At 37.5% G+C, this 23,957-nt stretch overlaps 1 protein-coding gene across 1 annotated transcript in view; it reads left to right on the plus strand.

Moving 5' to 3' along the window:
* The window catches only part of DERA (deoxyribose-phosphate aldolase), a 117,304-nt gene that overhangs the window by 60,856 nt on the left and 32,491 nt on the right, over window positions 1-23,957 (plus strand). Inside the window, exon 6 of the mRNA XM_060658266.2 lies at window positions 9,853-9,981. Within this exon, the coding sequence (XP_060514249.1) occupies window positions 9,853-9,981 (129 nt within the window). The remainder of the gene's footprint in view (window positions 1-9,852; window positions 9,982-23,957) is intronic.

Here is a 23,957-nt window from a genome sequence, read left to right on the forward strand (position 1 = left end):
GATGATATTAAAGTCGACATCGAAGTTGCATTTCTTAAACAGTTCTTTGAAGAAAGCATTCACCAGAAGGGGTTCATCATCTCATAAATCTTACTGAACAGGTTTTGAAAATTAAATGCATTCCATGCTCTGTAAATATAGAGGTGTTCATTTTTTACTTTTTTTATGACCTCTCTCTGCCGCATGTATTTACCTTAATATATTACCAGTGACATTGAAATGGTATCAGATTCTGCCTTGTTCAAGAATCTTCCAGTTCTCTGAGCTCAAGACCTACAGCTGACTTTCTATTCCATACTAGAGCACTGTCAGACATCGCCCCAAAGGTGGCTTCTTCTGTAACATTTTTCAGCATAGTGTGTTCAGTGTCGTACTTGGAAATGTTGTTTGTGTCCTGTATCTAGATCCCCCTTGTATCTTCTTCAGTTCGTCAGTCCTGATTTGTTCTCCTAAACCTGGTTTGTGGAGTACATGTCTCAGGCCATCAAGAGTTTTGGGGGGAGAGAATGAAATATTGGGGCCAATGCCACAGTGTCTATCATTCTGTCTTATGAAGTGGATCCTGAACATCTTGAATCTTGGCAGCAATTTATTTTTCTTATTTGCTGATTTATACACAAGAAGGATGGTAGAAAGAACATCTCTTAAAAGAAATTGGAATTGTTCTTTGTTTTGTAGAGTTGTTAATCAGAATATCTTATGAGAAAAGCCATTTCTAAATCTATAGACACTGTTTGAGGAGGAATCACATAATCTATAGTCTGTGTTTTCTCTGTTTTGGGGGTTGTTTATAACAGAAAAATGCTGGAGATACTTATAGCAGCTGTATGCTTTTATGGTTTTTGTTTTTAGGCTATGATTCTTTGAAACTTCAAATAGTATTGACCAAAATGTGTGTGTTTTATCTCTTATAGGTTATTTTACTACCTGGCATTTTAGCTCATCTCTGTTTTAGTCTTACAAGATTAATTAGTTGCCTTGGTGGATGAAAACTGTTCTTGAACATTTTGTGACTTTTTTAATTTAAAAGGTTGCTGTACACTTTATATTAAGTGTTTTACTATACATATAATTATCTTAAGAGATATTTTCAGGCCATTCATGTGCAGTGTTGAACATCTTTTCTGGTACTCAAAAAATAATTGCTTAGATATAATTCGTTAACAATTATTTTTTAAGTGCCTTTGAGTAGCATGAAATATAAAAGGAAACTACTTTATGACTTTTAGATAGGAAGCATAGGCTTTAAACACTTGGGTTTTTACTTAAATCATAATTTCTACTCACAAAAGCTTTACTAACACAGTTTTCTTTGTCTATAGCAGTGCTTTCCCAGAAAACTTTATGGATTTCCAGGTGCCCCAAGATTAAGAATATACTTCCCTTATGGGTGGAAGCTGGAGAGAAACAAGATACTTTTGAATAGAGAAAAGTAAAATACTGTAGACGCAAGTTCCTGCTGACACAGGGAGGCAGAAGGGAGAGCCAGTTGTCAACCGTTTTTGGATGCTGCTTGAAACAGATGCAGTGTGACCCCCTCTGCTCCTTGGATCTACATTCTCATCACACAGGCCTTTCCCAGTGTGGCTAAGTTCTCTGACTCCTGTCAGTGAACACGCTCCATCAACACAGCCTCACTTGTTTTTCAGCTGGGAATGATGAGCAGAAGGTCAGGTTACGACCTCCATTTCTCCTCCTCAGTGTGGCAGTAGTGGGAGGGATGTGGGGGGACAGACAGGAGACAACTCCTCCGCTGGTTTTGCTACTATATTGATTACGCATCTACAATGTAATATATCCTGGGTTTCTAGTACACCCACTTTTGCTACTCCTGAAAACCTCATTATAAGTCAAAACATTTATTATCAGGTTTTTAATGTGACATCACTATGCCAGCCACTTCTCTGGTGTATGTGTTTTGTTATATTTTGCATTATTCTGACTAATTTGCAGTTGTGGTGTTTGAATTCCATTTTCATTTGTCAGTCATCTTTTATAATAGTCTTCCAGATTATTATTTTTCTGTTACATGCAAGAATTATTCTTTCTTTTTTTTTTTAAATGGAGAAGTTTTAGTTTCCATACTGTTTGAATTTTTTAACAGTGAACATGGATTACATGTGAGTAGGTGAGCAGAAAAAAAATTAATGAAAGCTCTAGGGAATAAGGTCACGATGTATGCAAAGATGTAACCATAAGGACGTTTACTGAAGTATTGTTCCTAATAGCAAAAAATCTGAAACCTTAAGTATCCAATAATAGAAAAATGATTGTATAAATTATTTATGACCATGTAGGGGAAGATTGTGTAGCCATTAAAAACTGTGCTACAAACCTATATTTATTAATATGGAAAGATGTCTATGATATTTCAAGGGGAAAAAGCAGGCAATATGTACCATATATAATCAAATATTTTTTGTTTAAAAAATAGAATAGTTGATAATCTTGAAAACCCTTCCATAAGAAAAAAATATCTAAATAAATCACAATAGTATATGAAATATCTTTTTAACTTTTATTTTTGAGTAATTTTAAATTTACAGAAAAGTTGCAAAAATCGTACACAGAACTATTTACTCTTCACTGAGATTCCACAGTTATTAAATTTTGCCCCATTTGCCTTTTGTCTTCTCATTATCTTTGTGTGTATACATGTGTGTGTTTATTAAATTATATATGTGTAATTATTTCAATTTTTTGAGATTAAGTTGCAGACCTATTGGTCCATTAGTCATGAATATTTCAGTGTATATTTTCTAAAAACAAGAACACTTGTACCAAGCCACAGTATACCATCAAAATCAGGAAATTAACACTGATAGCATACTACCATTAAATCCATAGACTTTGTTCAAATTTTGCAGATTGTCTCAAAAATGGTCTTAGTTTTGGGATCAATGGTTACATGTCTCTCTAGTCTTCTTCACTCTGGAACAGTCCTCAATCTTCCCTTGAGTGTGAAGAATAGGTGCCTGTTATTTTGCAAAATGTGCTTCAGTTGGGTTTGTTTGATGTTTTTCTCATGATTAGATTCAAGTTATATATTTTGGGGAGAAATACCACAGAAGTTTTGCTCAGTTCTTCTCAGTGCATTATGTCGGGAGTCCTAAGATGTGCATTTGTCCCATTATTGAGGATGTTAAGTTTTAATTGGCTAAGATGCTTTCTGGCAAGTTTCTCCATTATAAAATTAATAAGTATTTTGTGTTTTTTGTTAAAGTTTATGTATTTGAGAAAGAGAGAGAGAGAGAGAGAAGAGAGTGCATGCAAGCACAGGGAAGGGCAGAGAGCAAGGGAGAGAGAGGATCCCAAGCAGGCTCCATGCTGTCAGCGCAGAGGCTGATGCAGGGCTTGATCTCATGGACTATGAGCTCAAACCAAGAGTTGGACACTTAACTGACCGAGCCACCCAGGTGCCCCAGTATTTTGTGTTTTAACAAGTAATTAATACAGAAATGAATGGAGATATTTTGAGATTGTATTAATATCCTGTTCCTCATCTAACTTTATTCGGTAGTTTTAGCATTCATTCATAATTCTTCAGTTATTACTCTGATATTTGTCAAATGGTGGTTTTCTAATTCCATCATTTCTTCTATACTTACTAGTTAGCATTACTTTCTCCTCTCCTACTTTTTTTTTTTCCTTTCTGTTTATAAGAGCTCATGGAGTCCTATTGGACTCAATTGGTTATAATCCATTACTGTCATTATTTATTATTGATATTCAGATTATCCCAGATTTGGCCAGTAGGCGCTGTGTTAGATTGTTCTTCTGTCCTTTTGACATGTTCATATTATTCTTTGACATGTTCAAGAAGTTCCTTGAATTCTTATCATGGATATTTCAGGCTTATCTTTAACTTTTTTTCTGTGCTAGCCCTGGAATCGGCCATTTTTCCAAGGAGGTCTGCTTTCTTTTAGTGAAGATTGATTTTTAGAAACCAAGATCTGGGTGCTAGGTGTGCTCACTGCTGTAAGGCTGTTGTTTCTAGGTCTTCTCAGTGGACAGATGTAGGAAATGCATGAATTTTCACATATACACAATGCGCACATATAAATACCGTGCATTTATATCTATTTGTCTGTCCATCTATCTATAATCTATCTGTATCAGAAACTATGGGTTCACACTGATGATTTCCTCACAAGCCAACATCAAATGGCTATTCTTGCCCACTCCCCTTTCTATATTTGTGTCCCTCTTTCTTGTCATGAGAAATCTTGTTCCCATTATCCTAAGTATATTTATTTAGTTGATCAATTTCCATGTGTGGAACAGTCTCTTGACCACATAGGCTGTCTCCCTCGTCTAGTACTGTGCACCCAGGGTGGTTGAGCTCACCAAGTCCTCCAGAATTCCCAGTCCTCACTGATGAGGATGTCCACCCCCCAACCCTGATCTGGCAGCATGTTAACCTGGAGTTTCTCAAGGCCCCAGTGATGTGCCAGTCTCAAGTTTCCCCCACCCTTCATGGTAGTGACCAAATGAGACTACTCTGCTCCCCATCTCTCTCTGGCCGAGAGCTCCCACAAAGTAGAGATCCAAATCCTCTTTCTAACCCAATAGCAAGAAGCTGTTGTAATTACAACAGTGTAACATTTTAGAGCAAATTAAAGTTTGTCTTCATTTTTATATCTGCTTATTATTAAAGGTGGAACCAAGAGAAAAATAATCTATTATCTTCATGATTATTTAAATAATTTTTTTTTACATTTATTTCTAGGATTTAAGATGTGTTTGAGCTCTCAAAGTAAAGATCTTCTATCCAATCTTGAGTAGAAACATGATGCTTGGAGAGGTTTCGTAACTTTCCCAAGTGACATGGCTAATCAGTGGGCAAGCAAGTGCGGAAAAGTCCGGATTCAGACACGTGAACTTCTCTACGACATAATGTCAGAATGTGCTGTTCTGATCTTAACCAGAAGGCTTATAGAGCAAGTTATAGGTCTTTTTAGCATATTAAATCGTACAGAATTAACTGTTTTATGTTTCTGAATTATCCTAGAACTTTTCAGTTTCCTCAACTTTGTTTTCCCTAGAAAAATGAAAATCAGCTTTTGGGTTTATAATGTTCATCTATAATGTTAGTAATTTGAAGTAAATGAGAGTTGACATCCCTTTAGGTTCTAGGTGTTGATTACTATATTGTGCTAAGTTCTTCAGTTCATGTCCTTGAGAACGTATTGTAAGGACAGCATGCATGTAGCTGCCTGTGTGTATGCATGTGGGGGGATAAAGGCAGCAAAGTGTGAGGAAATTTTAGGCAACTCATTCATCTCTCTACATTTCACTTTTTGTATATGAAATGTGAAGCTAACTACCAGCTACCCCACAGGGATGTTTAAATGATGTGTAGAAAACACTGAGCATTTTTGCAGGAAGATGCTTTGAAAACTTATGGGGTTTCTCATTCTTTTGAGTAGCTACTCCTCCTGAAGAGTTTTTTTTGGAAAGAGGATCTATTGAACTTGTTAATTCCACTGTGATTTCTTCCTCCACATGTGTATTCCACTAGCAATCATATAAATCCACATCCTGCTGTCCTTTCCCGCTAATGTGGAGGAAAATCCACCCATTAGGTTTTCCATTGTTTTGCTCATTTATACTGAAAGGTAAGTGACCGTTGAGTATGTTGAACGACATTATGATTTGGGATTGACAGTTACACCTCAGCCATCATGTTACTTTAAAGAAAAAATTTTTTTAAATGTTTATTTATTTTTGAGAAAGACGGAGCACAAGTGCGGGAGAGGCAGAGAGAGGGGGAGACACAGAATCCAAAGCAGGCTCCAGGCTCTGGGCTGTCAGCACAGAGCCCGACACGGGGCTCGAACCCATGAGCTGCAAGATCATGACCTGAGCCGAAGTTGGACACTTAACCAACTGAGCCACCCAGAGGCCCCTCCATCATGTTACTCTGATTTGCATATGTCATCTGTCACTGTGATGCCAAGGTGCTTAGAACACCTGGACACTAATAATGCTTATTTGTGGCTTCTGTCGTTTGTGTTGGAGTGAAGTGGTCTGTTTTCCTTATATGTTAAATTTTTAAATTCTATAACTACTAAGACAGTGCTTACTTTGTTTTGTTTTTCAAAGTTACTTTTGCATTTCTGGAAGTATGTAAGAAAAAATATGGAAATCTAGTATTGGATGATTAAACGCCTACTAATTGCCTTGTTCCATTCTAAACGTATATACTGTTTTATCTCATCATCACAAAAATATGGGAGCAAACTGAGGCTCCCTAAGTGATCAAGCTTAGGAAAATTGAATGATTCCTGTAAATTTACGTAACCAGCAAGTAATAGAACTCTTATCCCAGGAGTCTGGGAGCATGGGCTCCAAGTTAAAAAAAAATGTTCATGATGTAATAAACATTTCCCCACCAGCCTGCTTTCTAGGCCCCAAAGAGGTTGTGTTTATGTTCTTTAAGAAACCTAGATCATGGTGTCCTCTGCTTTTATAAGTTGCTATAAGTCTGAACCTGATAAGCACTCAGCAACGACTGCAACAGCACCACCACCAAAGCCAGCAACAGGGAAACAAGTAGCTGACAGTTTTTGAGCATTGATACATGTCCCAGACACCATCCTTAGCACTTTATACATATTAGTCTATTTGATACTTGAAATAACTCCATGAGGTGTGCATACCTCAATTATCCTCATTTTATAGAAAGGAAACTGAGAGTTTAAGAGTTAATCGCCCAAATCACACAACAAATTCGTGTTGAAGCTAGAATATGAACCCCAGGCAGTGTGGCACCAATGCTATTGTCCCACACCATACCAGACTTCTCAGTAAATACTTGTTATACTAGAATTACGAGTTGAAACTAATGAAACCAGTTCAGATTAGGTTAAACTGAAAAGGCATCTGTTAGGAGGACATGGAATAGCTCACTGAGTCAGTAAGAAGCCTGGGGAACCAGGCTTGGAAAACAGGCAGGTCCATGAAAGACTGGGGAGCAGAGAATACAGCTGGATGTGCCGGGGGAAGTGTGGTTACGGGGCCACTTCTGATGCTGCCGTCACTGGCCAGCACAGGTACCGTGCTGCTGGCACGGGGCCACGGGGCCACGGGGCCACGGGACTCTCGGATCTGCTGCCATTGAGGATGTCGCAGTAGTAATACTAATGAACATCTTGAATGCTCTGTCATCTTTGCGTAACTCAGTAAGATTCAGAGGCCCAGATAGAAGCATTTGCTTGTTCGGAGTCCAGGCCACATTTTCCAAAGGACAGGTCCAGGGTGCTTTTTGATTGAATTACTACTCTGGGCAGAATAGTAACAAGAAAAAAATGATAAGCAACTTCAGTAGTTGAACTCTAAAGATTAAGATACTTTCTCAGAAAAACTTGACCCTGTTATGTGGTGAGATAGGTCAGTTAAATGATTTGAGGAGTTGGTGGTTAAAGAATGAGAAGGCACTGGTTACTTATTTGTTTAAATCCAGTTATGTGCTGATGACTATTTTGGGTTCATTCTGTTTGGATCATGGATTACAGGGCATAATAACTTCCAGGTGGCTGATAATTGAGTCGTAAAGTACATGGTTTTTTTTTGTTTTTTTTTTTCTGATTAACTTTAACTGTAGGTAAAGAAATGGACTGGATATCAAAAGGTAATACTCTTTAGAAAAAGGCTGATAGTTTTGTTCTTAAATATGATTGGGATCAACGTTTTAAGAATTTTGTTGTACAGATCAAACTTTACTTTAACAAATGTTGTAATAAAACATTTCAAGCCTTATCTGATGACTCACTGATTTTAAGCACTAATCCATATAACAAGATTTTGGTGCAGTACAAGGAGTTGGGTCAGGCCATGAATAAGATTTGGCTTTTATCACACAACACTTAATTAAAACTCATTTCACTAGGTTTCTGAGCTTAAGAATAATGGTTACACTTTTTGAGTGCTTGCAATCAGCCAGACAATGTGCAGAGTACTTTGTATATATCTTCCCTTTTAATCCTCATAATAACTCTATAATGTAAGTATTATTATTGACACTTCAAGGATGGAACTGAGGCTGAGAATTACTTGCCCAAGGTCACGCAAGAAGAGATGCAGTTGGGTTTTAAATCCACATTTGTCTGACTCGCCAGCCTGCTTTTGATGGCAACGCTGCACTGTGGAAGAAAAGTCATTAATTAAATCGCAAGTTAACTCTGGGGTACCATTCTTGAATTTTTAGATCAAGAGATTTCCTTGTCAGTAATTCTTAGAGAACAACTTCCTGTTTTCAGATTCAGTAACTCGGGAAATGTCATTCCATCCAAGATTCATTCCCTGAGTTAAAAGAATATAAATTTTTATTGCCACGTAGTCGTTGTTGTCTATGCCATTCTCACACATGTTGTCATATGGGATGTGTGGGTGAGATGATTTCTCACAATTTGGGTAGGATGGGCAGGGTGAGGTAGGCGGTGTGGCATCTCAGATCGTCTCTAATGCTCAAAACCACTGATTATTAGGGATTTGTGAAAGTATTTAGCCCTTTCTTGAAAAACCTTCTGTGGGTGCCATCTTTTGACGGGGACAAACTCTAACATTTACCAAGCATCCTGTAGTGGAATTTTTGCTTTTATTTGTGTTCACTTTTCACTTGGAGCTTCAAGTTCAGTTCAGATTTTCTAGGATCGGGAAGGCAAGTTTTCTTCATTGTGTTATAACTTGCACGATTTTGACTGAGTTTGGTGACTTGTGACCAATTTTTAGTGTTTTACATGTACTTTAGTAAACCAGTGAATTACGGAAGTCTCATCTCCACATTAAAAACCACTTCCCCTAACCCTAACCTTAGTACGAATTTTTCTTTCCTGCTCAGTGTAGTCCATGCGCTCGTAGAACTACTTCCTATGAAACACACACACGCAAAGGAACAAAAAAAGTGCTGGTGGTCCTGATCGTGTAGTAATAGCCCAAGTTCAAGGAATGAATGCAGCCAACGTGATACAGGATAAGAGCCAAAACCCACTGCTGTCATGACAGAAGATGATGTTAAATAATTTTTCAAAAATTTAATACTCATTATACTGATTTTGTTTACTAAAATTCTGTCAATTCTTTTTGAATATGAAATGTTCTCCCCCTTGATTTTCTTTTTGTTATGAGGATAGTTTTTTTTTTTTTTTTTTACATGTGTATTTTTCAAAAATCTGCTTTCAGGGTATCAAGTGGAGCCCTCAAAAGCCAGATTTGGTACTGGGGTCAGGGGTTAATAGATTCAAGGCTGCACCTGGGAGCCCCTCTACAACTGGCTCTGTGCACATACATCCAGCATACCTGGCTAGGCTCAGTGCTTTTTAGTCAGATATATAGATACATGTCCTGGCAGCGAGTGGGGAAAGGTGTTATGTCTTCATTGTCATTAGCAGAGCTCTCAGGAAAGGCCTGCTTTATATTCTAACAGGAGAACTTATTATGTGTGAATGGAAGAATTAATAAGGACCTGAGGTTTCCTCAGTTTGCAGAGGGGTACACCCCCATATGTATGGTGGATAAATGTCTTTTTTTCTTGTAAGTAACCAACATATGGGAGAGGTAGAAATTATTTGTAATTTGCATGTCATTATAATGATAATTTAAAAAGCGGCATGGTTCTGGACCTCGGGCAGGGGCTTAGAAAGTTTCATGGTAGCAAACTAAACATTTCTTGTAACAGGATGTGAATGGCAACAGAATGCTCTAGGCGATATTAAATTGGGGTGATTTTTAGAAAGTGACAAATGTTTTATGTTTCCTAAATCTGAGATGGGTTCTACCAGCTCCAAATGGCTGCCAAGTTATGTTATCACTTGCCTGCTTTGTAACTGCCTCAATTATTTCCTTCCCCAGCCCTGTATGATGAGATTCGTCAGTTTCGCAAGACCTGTGGGGAGGCTCATCTCAAAACCATCTTAGCAACAGGAGAACTTGGATCTCTTACTAATGTCTATAAAGCCAGTATGATAGCAATGATGGCAGGTAAGTGTTCTATATTCAAAGGATGATATATGTTGAATTGATGTTTTTAGGAGAAATAAGTAAGTGAAAAGATTTGGCTGTTAGCTAAAAAGTGCTAACTGCTTGGAAATTTTTGTGGGAAGGGTCAGATATTTTGTGAATACATGTACAGTGTGAAGTGGTCACAAACTTGGCTTTCTTCCACATTTTTTTGTGGCATTTCATCGCTGCACTATCCTTGGAAGGCAGTAGATGGCTCTCTTGTTAGTGAATTGCCTTCTTGTTATTCTTTGATTATTCATTCATCAACATATGTTAGACAGGAATTTCTTTAACTCTGACTTATTCCTCTCTGTGAATTTAAGTGTTTGATTTTTCCCAGAGATGTATATCTATACTGTCTAAGGCAGCATGTGCTTTTGTTTGCGTTAATTTTTCTTTTTAAATGTAGTGCAGTATCGTTGCTTTTTATACTTTCAAGTGCAGGTTGAACTTATTCTTCATCTCCATGAACAGCAGGCCTGTCCATTCGTACATCCAAGCTTGAATCCTGGGAGTCCAGCTTGATTCCTTCTTTTCCTCATCTTCACGTAAACCAGTGGACAAGTCTTGAGAACTCTGCCTCTTCACCATGTCTAATACATCTTCACTCCATCCTGCGTTCTGCTGTCTTCAGCCATTGCCATCCCCCACATGGATCACTCCAGTCTCCTAAATACTTGCCCTTTTCTCCGTGTTTGTCCCCTTCCAATCTGTGTTCCACACTGTTGCCAGAATGATCTCTTAAAGATGTTAATTCAATTTTGGTATTGCCTGCTTAAAATCCTTCCGTGGCTTACGCTGTCTCCGAACCCTATCGGAGACAAAGAAAGATACTTGTGCACCTGTAGACTTGAGCTAATATTTGCCAGCAGGGCACCTGAGAATCCAGTGGGTTTAATGTAATCTTGCCACCAAATGATTCTTTTACAACATAAGACAATGTGAAGGTGTAGGGTATATGAGGAGAAGAGGTGATGGAGGGAGCAGCCTTCTCTTCAGCAAGATGTGAAGGAAATGTAGTTCACTTATACAAATGAGAAACAACACACACACCAGGCCTTCACTAGACACTGTGTTCTACACTGCCCCCCTCCACTCTCACATCACTTTCTGAGGGCCAGGGTCACCACCAGGGGCACCTGGCCTGCTCACTTGAAAAAAAAAAATCCTTCAGTGGCTTCCCTTCATCTTCAAGGTAAAATATAAATTGCTTCAGGCTGCTTTTAAGAAAAGGTCCTTCTTAAGACCCTGCCTGTGCCTCTATAGTCTCCTCATTTTCCCTTCATAACATATTCTCCAGTTGTATGCAATTCCTTGTGCCCTTCAGATGGCACCATCCAGACCTTTCAAGTCTTTATACGTGCTGTGCCTCCTGCCCGGAATGCCTTTTGCCCAAGTAATTCCTTAACATCTTTGGATTCAGCAGAGGTGTCACTTTTTTTCAAGAGTGTTTCCCCTAATACTGCTTCCTCCCCTACCACTTGGTTCATTACCTCCTCTGTTTGCCCCCATAGCATTCCGTGGAAACCTCAGTCAGATGACATATCCTAATTGAGTACAGTATTGAATTTCTAAGTGCCTTACCAGTGGCTCCATGTTTGGGTGAAGATACGTGACTTCTCAGGTTTTCAATCTGGGCCTCTTTTGTAGTCACCCTCTAGATTTTTATACTCAGGTACTTTTTGAGTACTGTCAGACCTAGCATTGTTCCTTGGAACTCTACTGAAAATCAGCCAGCTAGGTGTTCGTGAAGCTGTTGCTCTGCTCATTGCCAGTCTTTTTGTATGACGTCTGCTCTGGTTGTCTCATTTAGAGCAAAATGAAAATCTAAGGATAAGGAGGATTGGAACACTTTATCTGTTATACTGGCATTTCAGAGGTCCACAATAAGAGATGAGTCACTGCAACCCTTATGATCCTGGATGAAGCCCCTTGGAGTCCTGGTCAGTGACTCATGCTCCCTGCCAAGACAATGGATTGCTAGCCTAGAATGCTGTGATCCAGATCACAACAAAAGTGTATTCATTCATTCATTCCAACCCTACCCTACTCAGTGCTGCTCACGATGGGAACATGTCTGAAAGCTCCTCTTCTACTCTCCACCCTACCCATCCACAGAAAAAAGTGTGAGTAGGAACATGCTCTCACCTGTCTTTTCCTGTCTGCTTATATCCCTGCCCACATTGTTATTTATCTCTTTCATTTCTTCTTTTAATCGGTGTCTGTTGAGCACTTACTGTTGGTAATAAGACTTGTATTTGTGTTGTGCTTTACCAGATACTTTAAAATAATATTCCCTCATCTTCACATCAACCCTGTGGTAATGAAGAAACTTAAAAAGTAACTTGTTTTAGGTCACATATTATACATATTTTAGGTCATATATCTGTCTAACAGATAACATATAGTCATTATTTGAACCCAGGTCTTCTGGCTCCAGGGTTACTGCTTTATCAGCTGTAACACTGCTGTCTCTCAAGGTACCATTTAGGACCTTTGCAAGGTAATAGCAAGTGAAAACATCCAGCATACTTCCTGGCCCATAGTTTATGGTTCCTCTTGTCTTAAGAAGGTATATGATAGAAAGTATGTTTTGAAGAATTATTAAAAAATTTGGACTAAATTTACATTTATATAAGTTACAGCTCTACTTCTTTGGTATTTTTTATTTATTTTTTCCTTAAAAATCAACTTCATTGAGGTAAATTTATGCACGTTGAGTTCTTAAGTGTATGATATGATGACTTTTTACAATCTGTAGTTTCCATCATCTCAGAAATATTCTTTGTGCCCCTTTGCTTTCAGATTCCAGCCTTTTTACCTTCTGTCCCAGCTGCTATCAGTGCTCTGATTTTATCATCATAGATTGGCTTTGCCAGTTTAAGAACATCATATAGTTCTACAGTATACACTCTTTTGTGCTTTTTATCCCTCCATCCCCAAGATAATAGCTGTGAGATCTATCTATGTTGTTCTGTGTGTAAGGAGTTTGCTTAGGGGTATTCCATTGTATAAATAAAGTGAGTTGCCAAATTTATTGACATCAAGTGTATAATATCCCTATGTCTATAGGGTCTGTAGTTATACCTCATTTTTTACTGCTGGTGTTGTCAATTTTGTTTTCTTTCCTGTTGTTCTTTTCCTTTTCTTTCTTTCTTTCTTTCTTTCTTTCTTTCTTTCTTTCTTTCTTTCTTTGATAGAAAAGAGTCTTGCTGGGGGTCTGCCAATTTTATTAATCTTTCAAAGAGCCACCTTTTTGCTTTGTTTTTTTTTCATTGTCATTCAGTTAAAAATAATTCTAATTTCCCTTATGATTTCTCTTGTTATTTAGAATGTTATTGGAGTGTTATCTAGAATAAATGTTTACAGTGGAGCACCTAAATACATTAAGCAAATATTAACGGACATAAAGAGAGAAATCAACAGAATGTTTAACCTCCAAGTATTCTATGCTTTTCTAGATATCTTACTGTTATTGACTTATAACTTAAAATTATGTTATGCTCTGAGAGAATCTGAAAGAATCTTTTGTCTTTTGAAATTAAAGAAATTTATAGGCCATTTTATGGTGTAGTTAAGCATATGCTTCAAGTGCACTTGAAAATAATGTCATATACATGACATTATATATTATATATAATATTGCAGGTATTAGTGGTAGTGTTCTGTAAATATCAAGTTGGTCAAGTTGGTTGATTGTATTTTTCAGGTCTGGTTTTGTTTTATTTTGTTTTGGTCTACTTGTTCTATTTATTACCAAGATAAGGGTGTTAAAGTCTCTAAATATGATTGTGGATTTGTCTACTTATCTCTTTAGTTTTGTCAGTTTTTTCTAAATGTATTTTGAAGCTTTGTTATTAAGCATATACACTTTTAAGATTGTTATGTTTAGGTTTTGAATTAGTGCATTCATTAAGGTATGTCCCTCTTATGTCCCTGCTACTAGTATGTCCCTGCTACTAGTCCTGTCTTATATATATTTATATATTTAAACTCTCTTTTATAGGCAGTCTTTTTTTTTAATCCATTTTGAGAATCTGTGCTTTTTAATTCGAGTGTTTTACTCATTTTCACTTCACATAATTTTTGACATGATAGGATTTAAGTCTGTCATCTTGCAATTAGTTTCCTATTTGTTCTGATCCATTTTTTTTCCTGCTACCTTTTGGGTTCATGAAATATTTGATAGCATTTCATCTTATTTTTTTCTATTGGCTTTTTACCTACAGCCTTTTTGTACTTTTCAAGTAGTTGCTCTAGCACTTACAATATGCATCCCTTAATGACAGTTTACTTAAAATTGATATTCTACTTTATACTTCATGTAAGAACCTTAATAACAGTCCCATTTACACCCTCATTAGTCCTTTGAATTATTTTGGTGTTCTTCTTCATCCACCTATTTATAAATGCCTCCTTAAAATGATGCAATTTTTGTTTTAACAGTCCTTTGCTTTTAATTAAATCAAAAGAAAACTAACCAAACCAATCTTTTATATTTTCTCACACATATATCATTTCTGTCTTTATTCCTTCCTGTAAGTCGGCCAGTGACTAATTCTCTTAGGTTTTGTTCAGCTGAAAATGTCTTCATTTCACACTCAAGTTTCAAGGATCATTTGCTGAATATAGAGTTCTAGGTTACAGTTTTACTTTTATTTCAGTGCTTTAAACACGTCGTTCCATTTCTTGGAAGTCCATTTTTTCTTGTTTTCCTGTAATGTTTCATCTTACTCTGGCTACGGTCAATCAATATTTTCTCTTAATCTGTTTTTCACTGATTTGACCATGATGTGCCTAAATGTGGTCTTCTTTGTATTTATCATGTTTTTAGTTTGCTGAGCTTCTTGGATTTGTAGGTTGATGTTTTCCACCCGTTTTTGGACATTTTATAATTATTTTTTCAAATATATTTTCTACCCATTTTGTCTCTTTCCTTTCTAGGACTCTAAGTACATGAGTGTTAGATTTTATCCCACAGGTTATTGAGGTCCTGTTAATTTTAATTTTAATTTTAATCTTTTTTCCTCCCTCTGTACTTTTGATTGGCTAATTTACATGGAACTTCAAGTTCATTGACCTTTATTTTCTATCTCAAATTTGCTTTTAAGCCCATCCAGTGAAATTTATGCTATTGTACATTTTTAGTTTTATAAATCCCATTTAATTCTTTTTTAGGATTTTCATTTCTCTGCTGATGTTCAACATTTTTTGACTCATTGGGGTCATGTTTTCCTATAAGTCCTTGTGAACATTTTTTTAACAGTTGATTACAAGTCTTTATCAGCTAATTTGTATGTCTGGATTATCTCAGGGTTTATATCTTGAACTGCCAGTTTTCCAGTGCCTGAAAATAGTTGCCTTTTATATTTTATTCCAAAATCTGGTAACATCTATTCTGTCGTGTTTGTAATTCTTCATGGCTTTTGTTTTCTCGTTAATTTAGCATGGAAATCTCAAAAGGAAAGGCATTTTATCATTTACATTCATAATAATTATCTTGTAATATGGATAGCCATTTAGATTATTGCAGAATTCTCTGGAGACTAGGCTACAGATATGTAACTGTGTAAGTCTGGTATCACATATCATTGTAAATAAAAAGTTAGTTAACCAAAGTGTTCACATTTTTGGTCAACTAAATGCTTAGTAGCCTACTTTTAGTTTAATTTTGCTTAAGAGTCTTTTAAATGTTTTAGAGGAAGGCACCATGGGTCATGGGAGTTAGAAGACCCGGACTCCTGTTCTTTTTTTGCACAGTTTATAACCTTAAGTGAATAAATTAATCTGATTATTAATTCAGATTAAGTAGTGTGTATGGCTGCATTATAAAGTAAGTACTTTGCAGGTTATTAAAAAATACCAGCGTACCTTCTTATGACATACTACCTCAGTCAGGGAGGAAATATAATGGCATTTTTTTCCCCCTAGACTATCACAAGGCATTCTTCAGACTACCCCTTTTTCAGAACCATTTGGCGTAGCTGTAGGAGATATAATGTATTGAGCTGGATTCCATTCTGTACTGATCTTAAAGCTTATTAATATGTTTGTAGGATTGTTCAGTGACTGTTAGATAGGAACTTGTTTTGTCAACTTTGGCTCTGTCTTAAAAAAGAAAGGTGTGAAAAGAATCTGATTAGTTGAGAATCACCATTAGATGTGGTCCAGTTAATTTTTTTATGCTACATTTCTCAGTTATGGCTATTTGTCATATTTCCTAATTCTTTTACTCTGGAAACTATAGCAGCCACCTTAGCTCTCAGATGTGATTCGTAATAAAATGTTATTTAACTAGGGATCGATTCCTCAGCAGCCACAATGATCCAGAACCAAACCAGGAACCAGGGGAAAAAGAAAGAAAACCTTTCAAAGAGATGAAATATATGTAATATAATCTACAATACAACAACAATAATAGATGATAACATTTCTTGAACATTTACTGTGTAACAGGTACTATTTTAAGGGCTTTATGTATATTTACACTTAACCTTCACACCAATTCTATGAGGTAGGTACTTTTCCATGGAAAAATGAAAACATCAGTTAAAAAGGATTTTTTATGCTGATGCTGTGTGGTCATTATTGATATTTGGAAACATTCCAGATACTTCTGTCTTGGTTACATCATTTCCTCTGTCTGTTACAGCTTTCTCTCCTTCCCTTAGGTGTTTTTAAAGATTTAAATAAAATTTCCATACTTTGTCAAATCTCTCCATGATCCTCTAGGGGCAGAATTACTTAATTGTTCATATCATTGTGCTCCTAGGACAGTTGTAAATACTAGTAGCATTTGTCACACAGTATCATCATCACTTGTTTCACCTGTTGAGTTTTTTGCAAAACTATGAACCCCTCTGAGCCAGGGGCTGTATCGTACTTATTTATATTCCTCTGTGATTACTACCATTCCAGGCATCTAGGAGAGCCTAAAAAAATTTTTGAAATACACGAATGAATGGATGGGAAAGAAAGATAGAGGTAAAGAAAAGTAGGGGCGCCTGGGTGGCTCAGTCAGTTAAGCGTCTGTCTGACTTCGGCTCAGGTCATGATCTCACAGCTCCTGGGTTCGAGCCCTACATTGGGCTCTGTGCTGACCGCTTAGAGCCTGGAGCCTGCTTCGGACTCTGTGTGTGTGTGTGTCTCTGTGTCTCTGCGCCTCCCAGGCTTGCTCTCTCTCTCTCAAAGATAAATAAATAAACATTTAAAAAAAAAAAAAAAAAAAAGAAAGAAGGAAAAGGAAAAACATGCAAAATAGAAATTGAAGATTTAGGCTCCTCTTTCTACACGTGCCACGACCTTGTAGAGTTTGGACATGTTATTTTGAGCTCAAAATCTTGTTTTAATTGAACAAAAAGATAGATAATTTATACCTTTGACAAAGAGATTATGTATTTGAGTATTGTTCAGATGATCTAAGCAGTGGTATGACCTATAAAAGGTTTGTGAGCATTCTAAGGCAGCTCGAGGGCTAAGAAAGGACTAAAAAAAACTTCCTGCCTTGGCTTTTTGGTCAAAGAAAATGGATCTTCCTTTGACATTACTGGAAATGTGGTGAGAGAGATACAAATAAAGGAGGAGGAGAGGTAGGAGTAAACAATTTGAAGGGAATATAATCAGGAAAGAGAAACGAGAGCCATAGTTTTTCATCAAACAATCCAAGAACAAGTGATAGGAAGTAAGATAGAAAGGGAAACATGCTTATAGAAAAGAGAAGTCTAAAGCAGGTCAATCTACTGCTAAGGGATTTCAGCCCTGAAAACGTACACATTAAGAATAATGCCAGAGTGTAGAAAAGTGGCTTTATCTTTCAGTAGCGGTGGACTGTTCACACACATGCAACAGCTAACAAGCCCCGCTCTGAAGTTATTCTAGACCTTATCTTTGGAAATAATGCAGGCATGATAAATAAGGTTGGAGTAGAAAAGCACTAAAGATGCAATCATAATGTCATCAGGTTTGAATTGCTGATGAAGATCTGTGGGAAGAGTACTAACACAAAAATATGGGGCTCAAGAAAAAGCAGACCGTGAAGGAATGCAAAATGAGTTTTGAACTTGGCTGGAATTTTGTAATGTATAGGAAATCAAAAACGAAAAAAGTAGGAACCAAGGGAGGGGATATTTGAAATTCAACCCAATAAGATCAGAGTAAATCAGAAACAATAAGGTGAAGCAGAGAAATAAAAGAAAATAGAAGGGAAGCCATTAAAAAAATAAAATGAAGGGGAGAAAATAGACAGTGGGAAACTTGTTATGACTGAAGGAAACCAAAGCCCTAAAAAAATGCTGTGATTAGTAGCAAAGTAACATATAAAACTTTTTAAAAACCGTTTTTAAAAATTTACATAAGAATCAAATAGAGTAAAGGGCAGTGTGGATTGAGCTTTCTAAAGACTGTCACAAGTCACCCTGAGTCCTTCATCTTGGGCTGCAAATCTCTGTATACTCAAGGAGTATCGATCCAGATGGCACATCTAGACTCCTGTGGTGATCCAGCCTGGTTTTCTTGTTTGGGTTTTTTTTTTTTTTTTTAAATAAGATCTTGCCTTTCACAGGAAAAACATTTAATTTATGAAAGGTATGCTACAATTGAAAGTTAGTCACTGGGGAAGGCATAAGAATATAAACGTGTATTTGGTTAAGAGTTCATGGATTTAAAATATAAATTGATTTACAGTTCCTTAAAGTAGCCCTGAATATTAAACCACTTATAGGGTTAAAACCAATTAACTTGCCATCTCATTCAGGGAGCATATATTTTTAAAATTTCATTTCATTTCATTTCATTTCATTTCATTTTTTATTATTTTTTAATAAATTTTTTAATGTTTTCTTTTCTTTTTTTTTTTTTTGAGAGAGAGACAGAGCTTGAGCAGGGGAGGGGCAGAGAGAGAGGAAGACACAGAATCCAAATCAGGGTCCAGGCTCTGAGCTGTCAGCACAGAGCCCAGTGTGGGGCTGGAACCCAGGAGCCCAGAGATCATGACCTGAGCCAAGGTCAGATGGGGGCGGGGGGGGGGGGGGGAGGGAGAGAGAGGGAGGCAGAGAGTGGGGGAGGGGCCGAGAAAAAGGGAGAAGGAGAATCCCAAGTAGGCTCCACACTGTCAGCCACTTAACTGACGGAGCCACCCAGGTGCCCCCAGGGAGCAAATTTAAATTCAGCTCCCCTAGAGCAAAGCTTTCAGAAAGGTTACCCCCTCAAATCTACCCACCCACCCACCTTCGGTATTCATGCATCCCCTTTGCACTTTGTTGAGTGCAAAGTAGAGAGCTCAGCAGGAGGGAGAAACTGCCATGTTTTCTGACCTCCCAGAAGCTCGGGAACTTCTGATGGTCCATTTTGGTATACATGTATTGTTTTAAAGAAATGAAGAATACATTTAACCATGAAGTATTTCTTTGCCTCTTCATGGCTGGGCTTCTAGGGAAAAAAAAAAAAAAATCCTGTAAGCTTTGTTTTTTATGTGCTGTATAGTAGTCTGTGTAAAATTTTACTGTGTGAGATTTTTAAAAATGTAGCGCACCTTATTCCAAAATCCTATAACTGCCTTCTCCAGACCTAGCTTACCCAGAGAAAATTCCTGGGCACAGAAGCTAGTGCATAGTAAGTGCCTCAGAAGTGCTTGTTAATAGGTTCAGCTGTCAGGCATGGGGGCATCAATAGACGTTTGTAAGCAACATGTATAAAAACTCAGTGTTTAAATAAATCTATATTTTGCATTAAAACAAACATTAAGGGGCTTTTTTTTCGTGTCTTGGTGAAATTCTGGTACATGACATAGAGGCCTGTAGCTATTTGGCTCATGTCTCTGAGATTCTGTTACTCATTTGTCTACTCCTTACCACATTCACCTTTGTTATTTATTCTTTAATATCTTTGTCAGGTAGTGACTGATCTATTAGCAAACTCTTAAATGCTGGGCAATTGGAATCCTTGAATGGGTCTCTCAGCATATTGCACCAGGTAGGTACTTGATACACATTTTATTGAAGGAGCAAATGATTTAAAGATTAATAAATCATGTGAAGTTACTAGTTTACAGATTCTTTTTTTTTTTTTTTTAACGTGTATTTATTTTTGAGAGAGAGAACAAGCATGGGAGGGACAGAGAGAGAGGGGGCACAGAGGATCCAAAGCAGGCTTTGTGCTGACAGCAGTGAGCCTGATGCAGGGCTTGAACTCATGAACTGTGAGATCATGACCTGAGCCAAAGTTGAATGCTCAACCGACTGAGCCACCCAGGCACCTCACTAGTTTACAGATTCTTTTCACAATTGTCTTAAGAGGGAACTAGGGAAGGTACCTTATCATCTTTCAGTGACTGAAAACCTAAAGCCCAGGAGTTAAGTGACTAGACCAAGGCCACACATTGAGGAAGTGGCAGAATTCTGGACTCTTGACTCTAGATTCCAGGTGTTACTGCACAATCCCGTTCTCAACCCCGCAATTGTTCTGTATGTAAGATACTATATATAAGCCATGTTTAATCTTTGGGGGCAAGAGGTATGTCTAGAGTCCCTGAATGAGATTTATATGCTGAGCTACACTTTTTTATTGACAAGCAAAGGACAACAGAGAGGAAGTAAGGACAATAGAGAGGCACAGTATTTGGCGAAAAATTATAGGGGGTGGTGGACATGAAATAAACCTAAAAGAGAGAAATGAAAGAAAGCCCAGGAACCCATGCCCCATAGGCCCACAGTAAATCCTTGTTGGAGTGGAAAGGAAGGGTGCCAAGAACACCCTCACCTCAGGCAGTTTGCAGTTTTTTCGTGTTTACCTGCTCTGCTGATGGTCCCATGATGATGCCCTGGGAACATTAATAGAGTCGTGATTTAATGACTTCTACTCGAGTTCTGCACTAAAGTTCTTGGTTATTTTCAGATTCCCCTACCTGGGTGTCGAGAGGACAGCTAGGGAGTGGCTGAGAAAGTGGACCTTTCTCTTATCCACCCGATGAAGAAGGAGGAGAGATGCCAAAGCTGGGGATGGTCTGGGAATGAGGGAGCGGAGGGCGTGACATTAAAGGGTATGGGATAATGGCAGTGGTATTGGAGCATAGGTGGGGGGATGTCCTAGCATAGGATGAGGGGCATTGAAAACATCCCGTGAAGAGTGATTGAAAGGAAAGTGGGCATCTTATTTAGGAAGATGCAATTACTGGGTTGTGATACTGTATTCAAATACTTATATATGTCCATACAAAAAGGATGGAAAAGGATAATTGTTCTCGATTATCCCAAGATAGGAGGATTGGGGCCAACTTTTAGAAGTTATGGAAGGATGGATTTTGACCTTGTGTAAGGCAGAGTTTTGTAACGCCCAGATTTTCCAGAACTTGGAGGGGCCACATCAGGAGGTAGGAGATGTTCAAAGCACAGAGGCTGGATGGCATTGTGATGAAACTACTGTTAACATATGTGATGCTCAGTGATGATTAGAGATGCTTGCTGTTTCAGAGTTCAGTATGATCCTGTGCAGAAGAGAAAAACATATTGTGTACACACACACACACACACACACACACACACACACACACAACTGTTACATGTGTGTGAGAAATTTCAGTGTAGATTACAATCCAGTATAGACAGGGCCCCAAATGCAAAAATGAAAGAGGAGTGTATTGGTTTCCTGGGTTTCCACTTCAAACTGGGTGGCTTAAAAAACAGAAATTTGTTATCACGATTCTGGAGGGTAGAAGTCTGAAATCAGGGTATCTGCAGGGCCATGCTCCCTTTGTAATCTGCTGGGTAGAATCCTTGCTTGCCTCTTGTAGCTTCTGGTGTTTGCTGGCAATCCTTGAGATGCATCGCTCCATTCTCCGCCTCCATCATCACATGGCCATGTGTATTTCTGTCTGTGTCTCTTCCTTTTTTATAAGGACACCACTCATTTAAAGGCCCCACCTTGCGCAACAAGACCTGATCTTTACTTAATGAATTATGTCTGCAATGACCCTATTTCCAAATAGGTCACTTTCTAAAGTACCAGAGGTTGGAATTTCATCATATTCTTTTAGGGGACAAGACTCGACCCATCACAAAGAGAAATAGGGTTCTTGTGCTGTGATTCTGATTCTGTTATTTCCTGTAAAGACCTGAAGAAGTTAGAAAAAAAATACTTTTGAGTCAAACCAGCAAACTTAAATTCAGGTACAAAAGATTGATTTTTCCCTCTAAGCAATGTTGGATGGTTTTGTGGATAGGGGAAATCTAGTAGATATTAAATATTTTTATCTGCAAAAAGCATTTGGTAAGATTCTCAATGGGAGATTAATGGCTAAAATAAAGAATGAGGCATTAGGAGATAAATTTGCTTATGAGCAAGAGACAGAGACTAACAGTAGAAGGAAATACTTTTTAGATTGGAAAGGAGTGACATACAGCACAAGCCAGGAATCAGTTTTGGGACCTATGGGTTTTTCACTTTATTTTTATTGGACTTTGTAATAAAAATACAGATCTTCAAACAGTCCAAGACAGAGTGAGTAATACTACAAGCATCAGTAATCAAAAGTTATTCTCTATCATAAACTAAATGACTGATAATAAATACTGACACAAGACTACACAATGTACCATAATATTATAAAATGGAGCAAGCGATTCTCCTGCGTTCTGTTTTCTTCTGCATGGGTGAATATTTCTCTATTTGCTTTTTAAAAAGTATTTGCAGGTTTCTAGGTTTACTTTATAAGCCAAATAAATGGGAAAAATATTCTTTTTAAACTTGGGAAGATGTGCTGGCTGAGAGAAAAATCAGTTGAAGCAAGACAAAGGTTATATTGCCATCACTAGAATGAAGAAATTAGGGACCCTGTGTGTTAAATTGCTCAGCAAGCTATTCAGTAAAAAGACTTAAGGAGTGAGGGGGCGTTCTTGAAATCATCAGCTTATTCTGCAGTCATGACTTTAATGGAAGCATATACAAAAAAAAGTCATTGTTTAGAATGATGTAGCTATGTATCTGAGGCAGTGAAATATTATAGTATGGAACTTTTCTCCCTTCTGTTTTAAAAAATTTAACATAATGGCTCGAAACAATCCATAAAATTCAGTAATTGTATATATAAGTTGTGTCCTCTCCGGTTAAGTATGTGGGAAACGCACTTGTAAAACTGGAATTTTGCTTGCAACTCCTTTTGTCTAAGTCACAGAAAGGTCTTTACAAATTCATCTCTGTTTTTCCTTGATTTGTACATTGTCAGATAAGCTGAGAGGAATAGAGCAACTAAACATTTAAAAGTTAACTCATAAGAGTTGTAAGTGCTTTGAAAACTGGAAAGGATTATAAAGTATAAAGAAGCTTCATTAACTTCAAAGCTTTCATTTTACAGGTGAGAAAACCGAGACCCAGAAAGGTCAAATTCACAAGGAATTTATCCAGGGACAAATATCCTAAAGGCAAAATAGTCCTGAAGGAGGTTCTCAACCCAGTCTGTATGTTAGGATTTCCTGAAGGGCTTTTTAAATAAACCATTTAAAAGATCCTACCACCAGAGATCCTGATTTTAGTTGGTATTGAATGGAGCCAAAAGAATTAGTACTTTCTAAAACTTTCTTGAGTGTTCCTACTGTCTAGGCAGGAATGAGAACCTCTATCTGAAATCGGGGTTCCCCGATGTTAAGACGAGTTCTTTCTACTCGCCCTGGTAGTTTAGAAATTATTTAGAGAGAGAAATTCAAATTCTAGAGTGGGAATATCCTTGAGCATAGAGAGCCCACAATTAAATCTATTGTCCTAGCAGCTGGCTACTTTGCAGATTGCTTGTTTGGAACCCTAAGCCTGCACTCCCATAGAAACAAGATTATAAGTGGTCAGCCCTGTATCAATAGTTCTATAGGTCCTAACTAAAACATGAAACAGTGGTTGTGGAAGGACATGAATTTATATATTTTTTTAAAGTTTATTTATTTATTTTGAGAGAGAGAGAGAGGGAGAGAGAA

Source organism: Panthera onca, chromosome B4, assembly GCF_046562875.1.
Source record: "Panthera onca isolate mPanOnc1 chromosome B4, mPanOnc1 haplotype 2, whole genome shotgun sequence".
NCBI classification, from domain to species: domain Eukaryota; kingdom Metazoa; phylum Chordata; class Mammalia; order Carnivora; family Felidae; genus Panthera; species Panthera onca.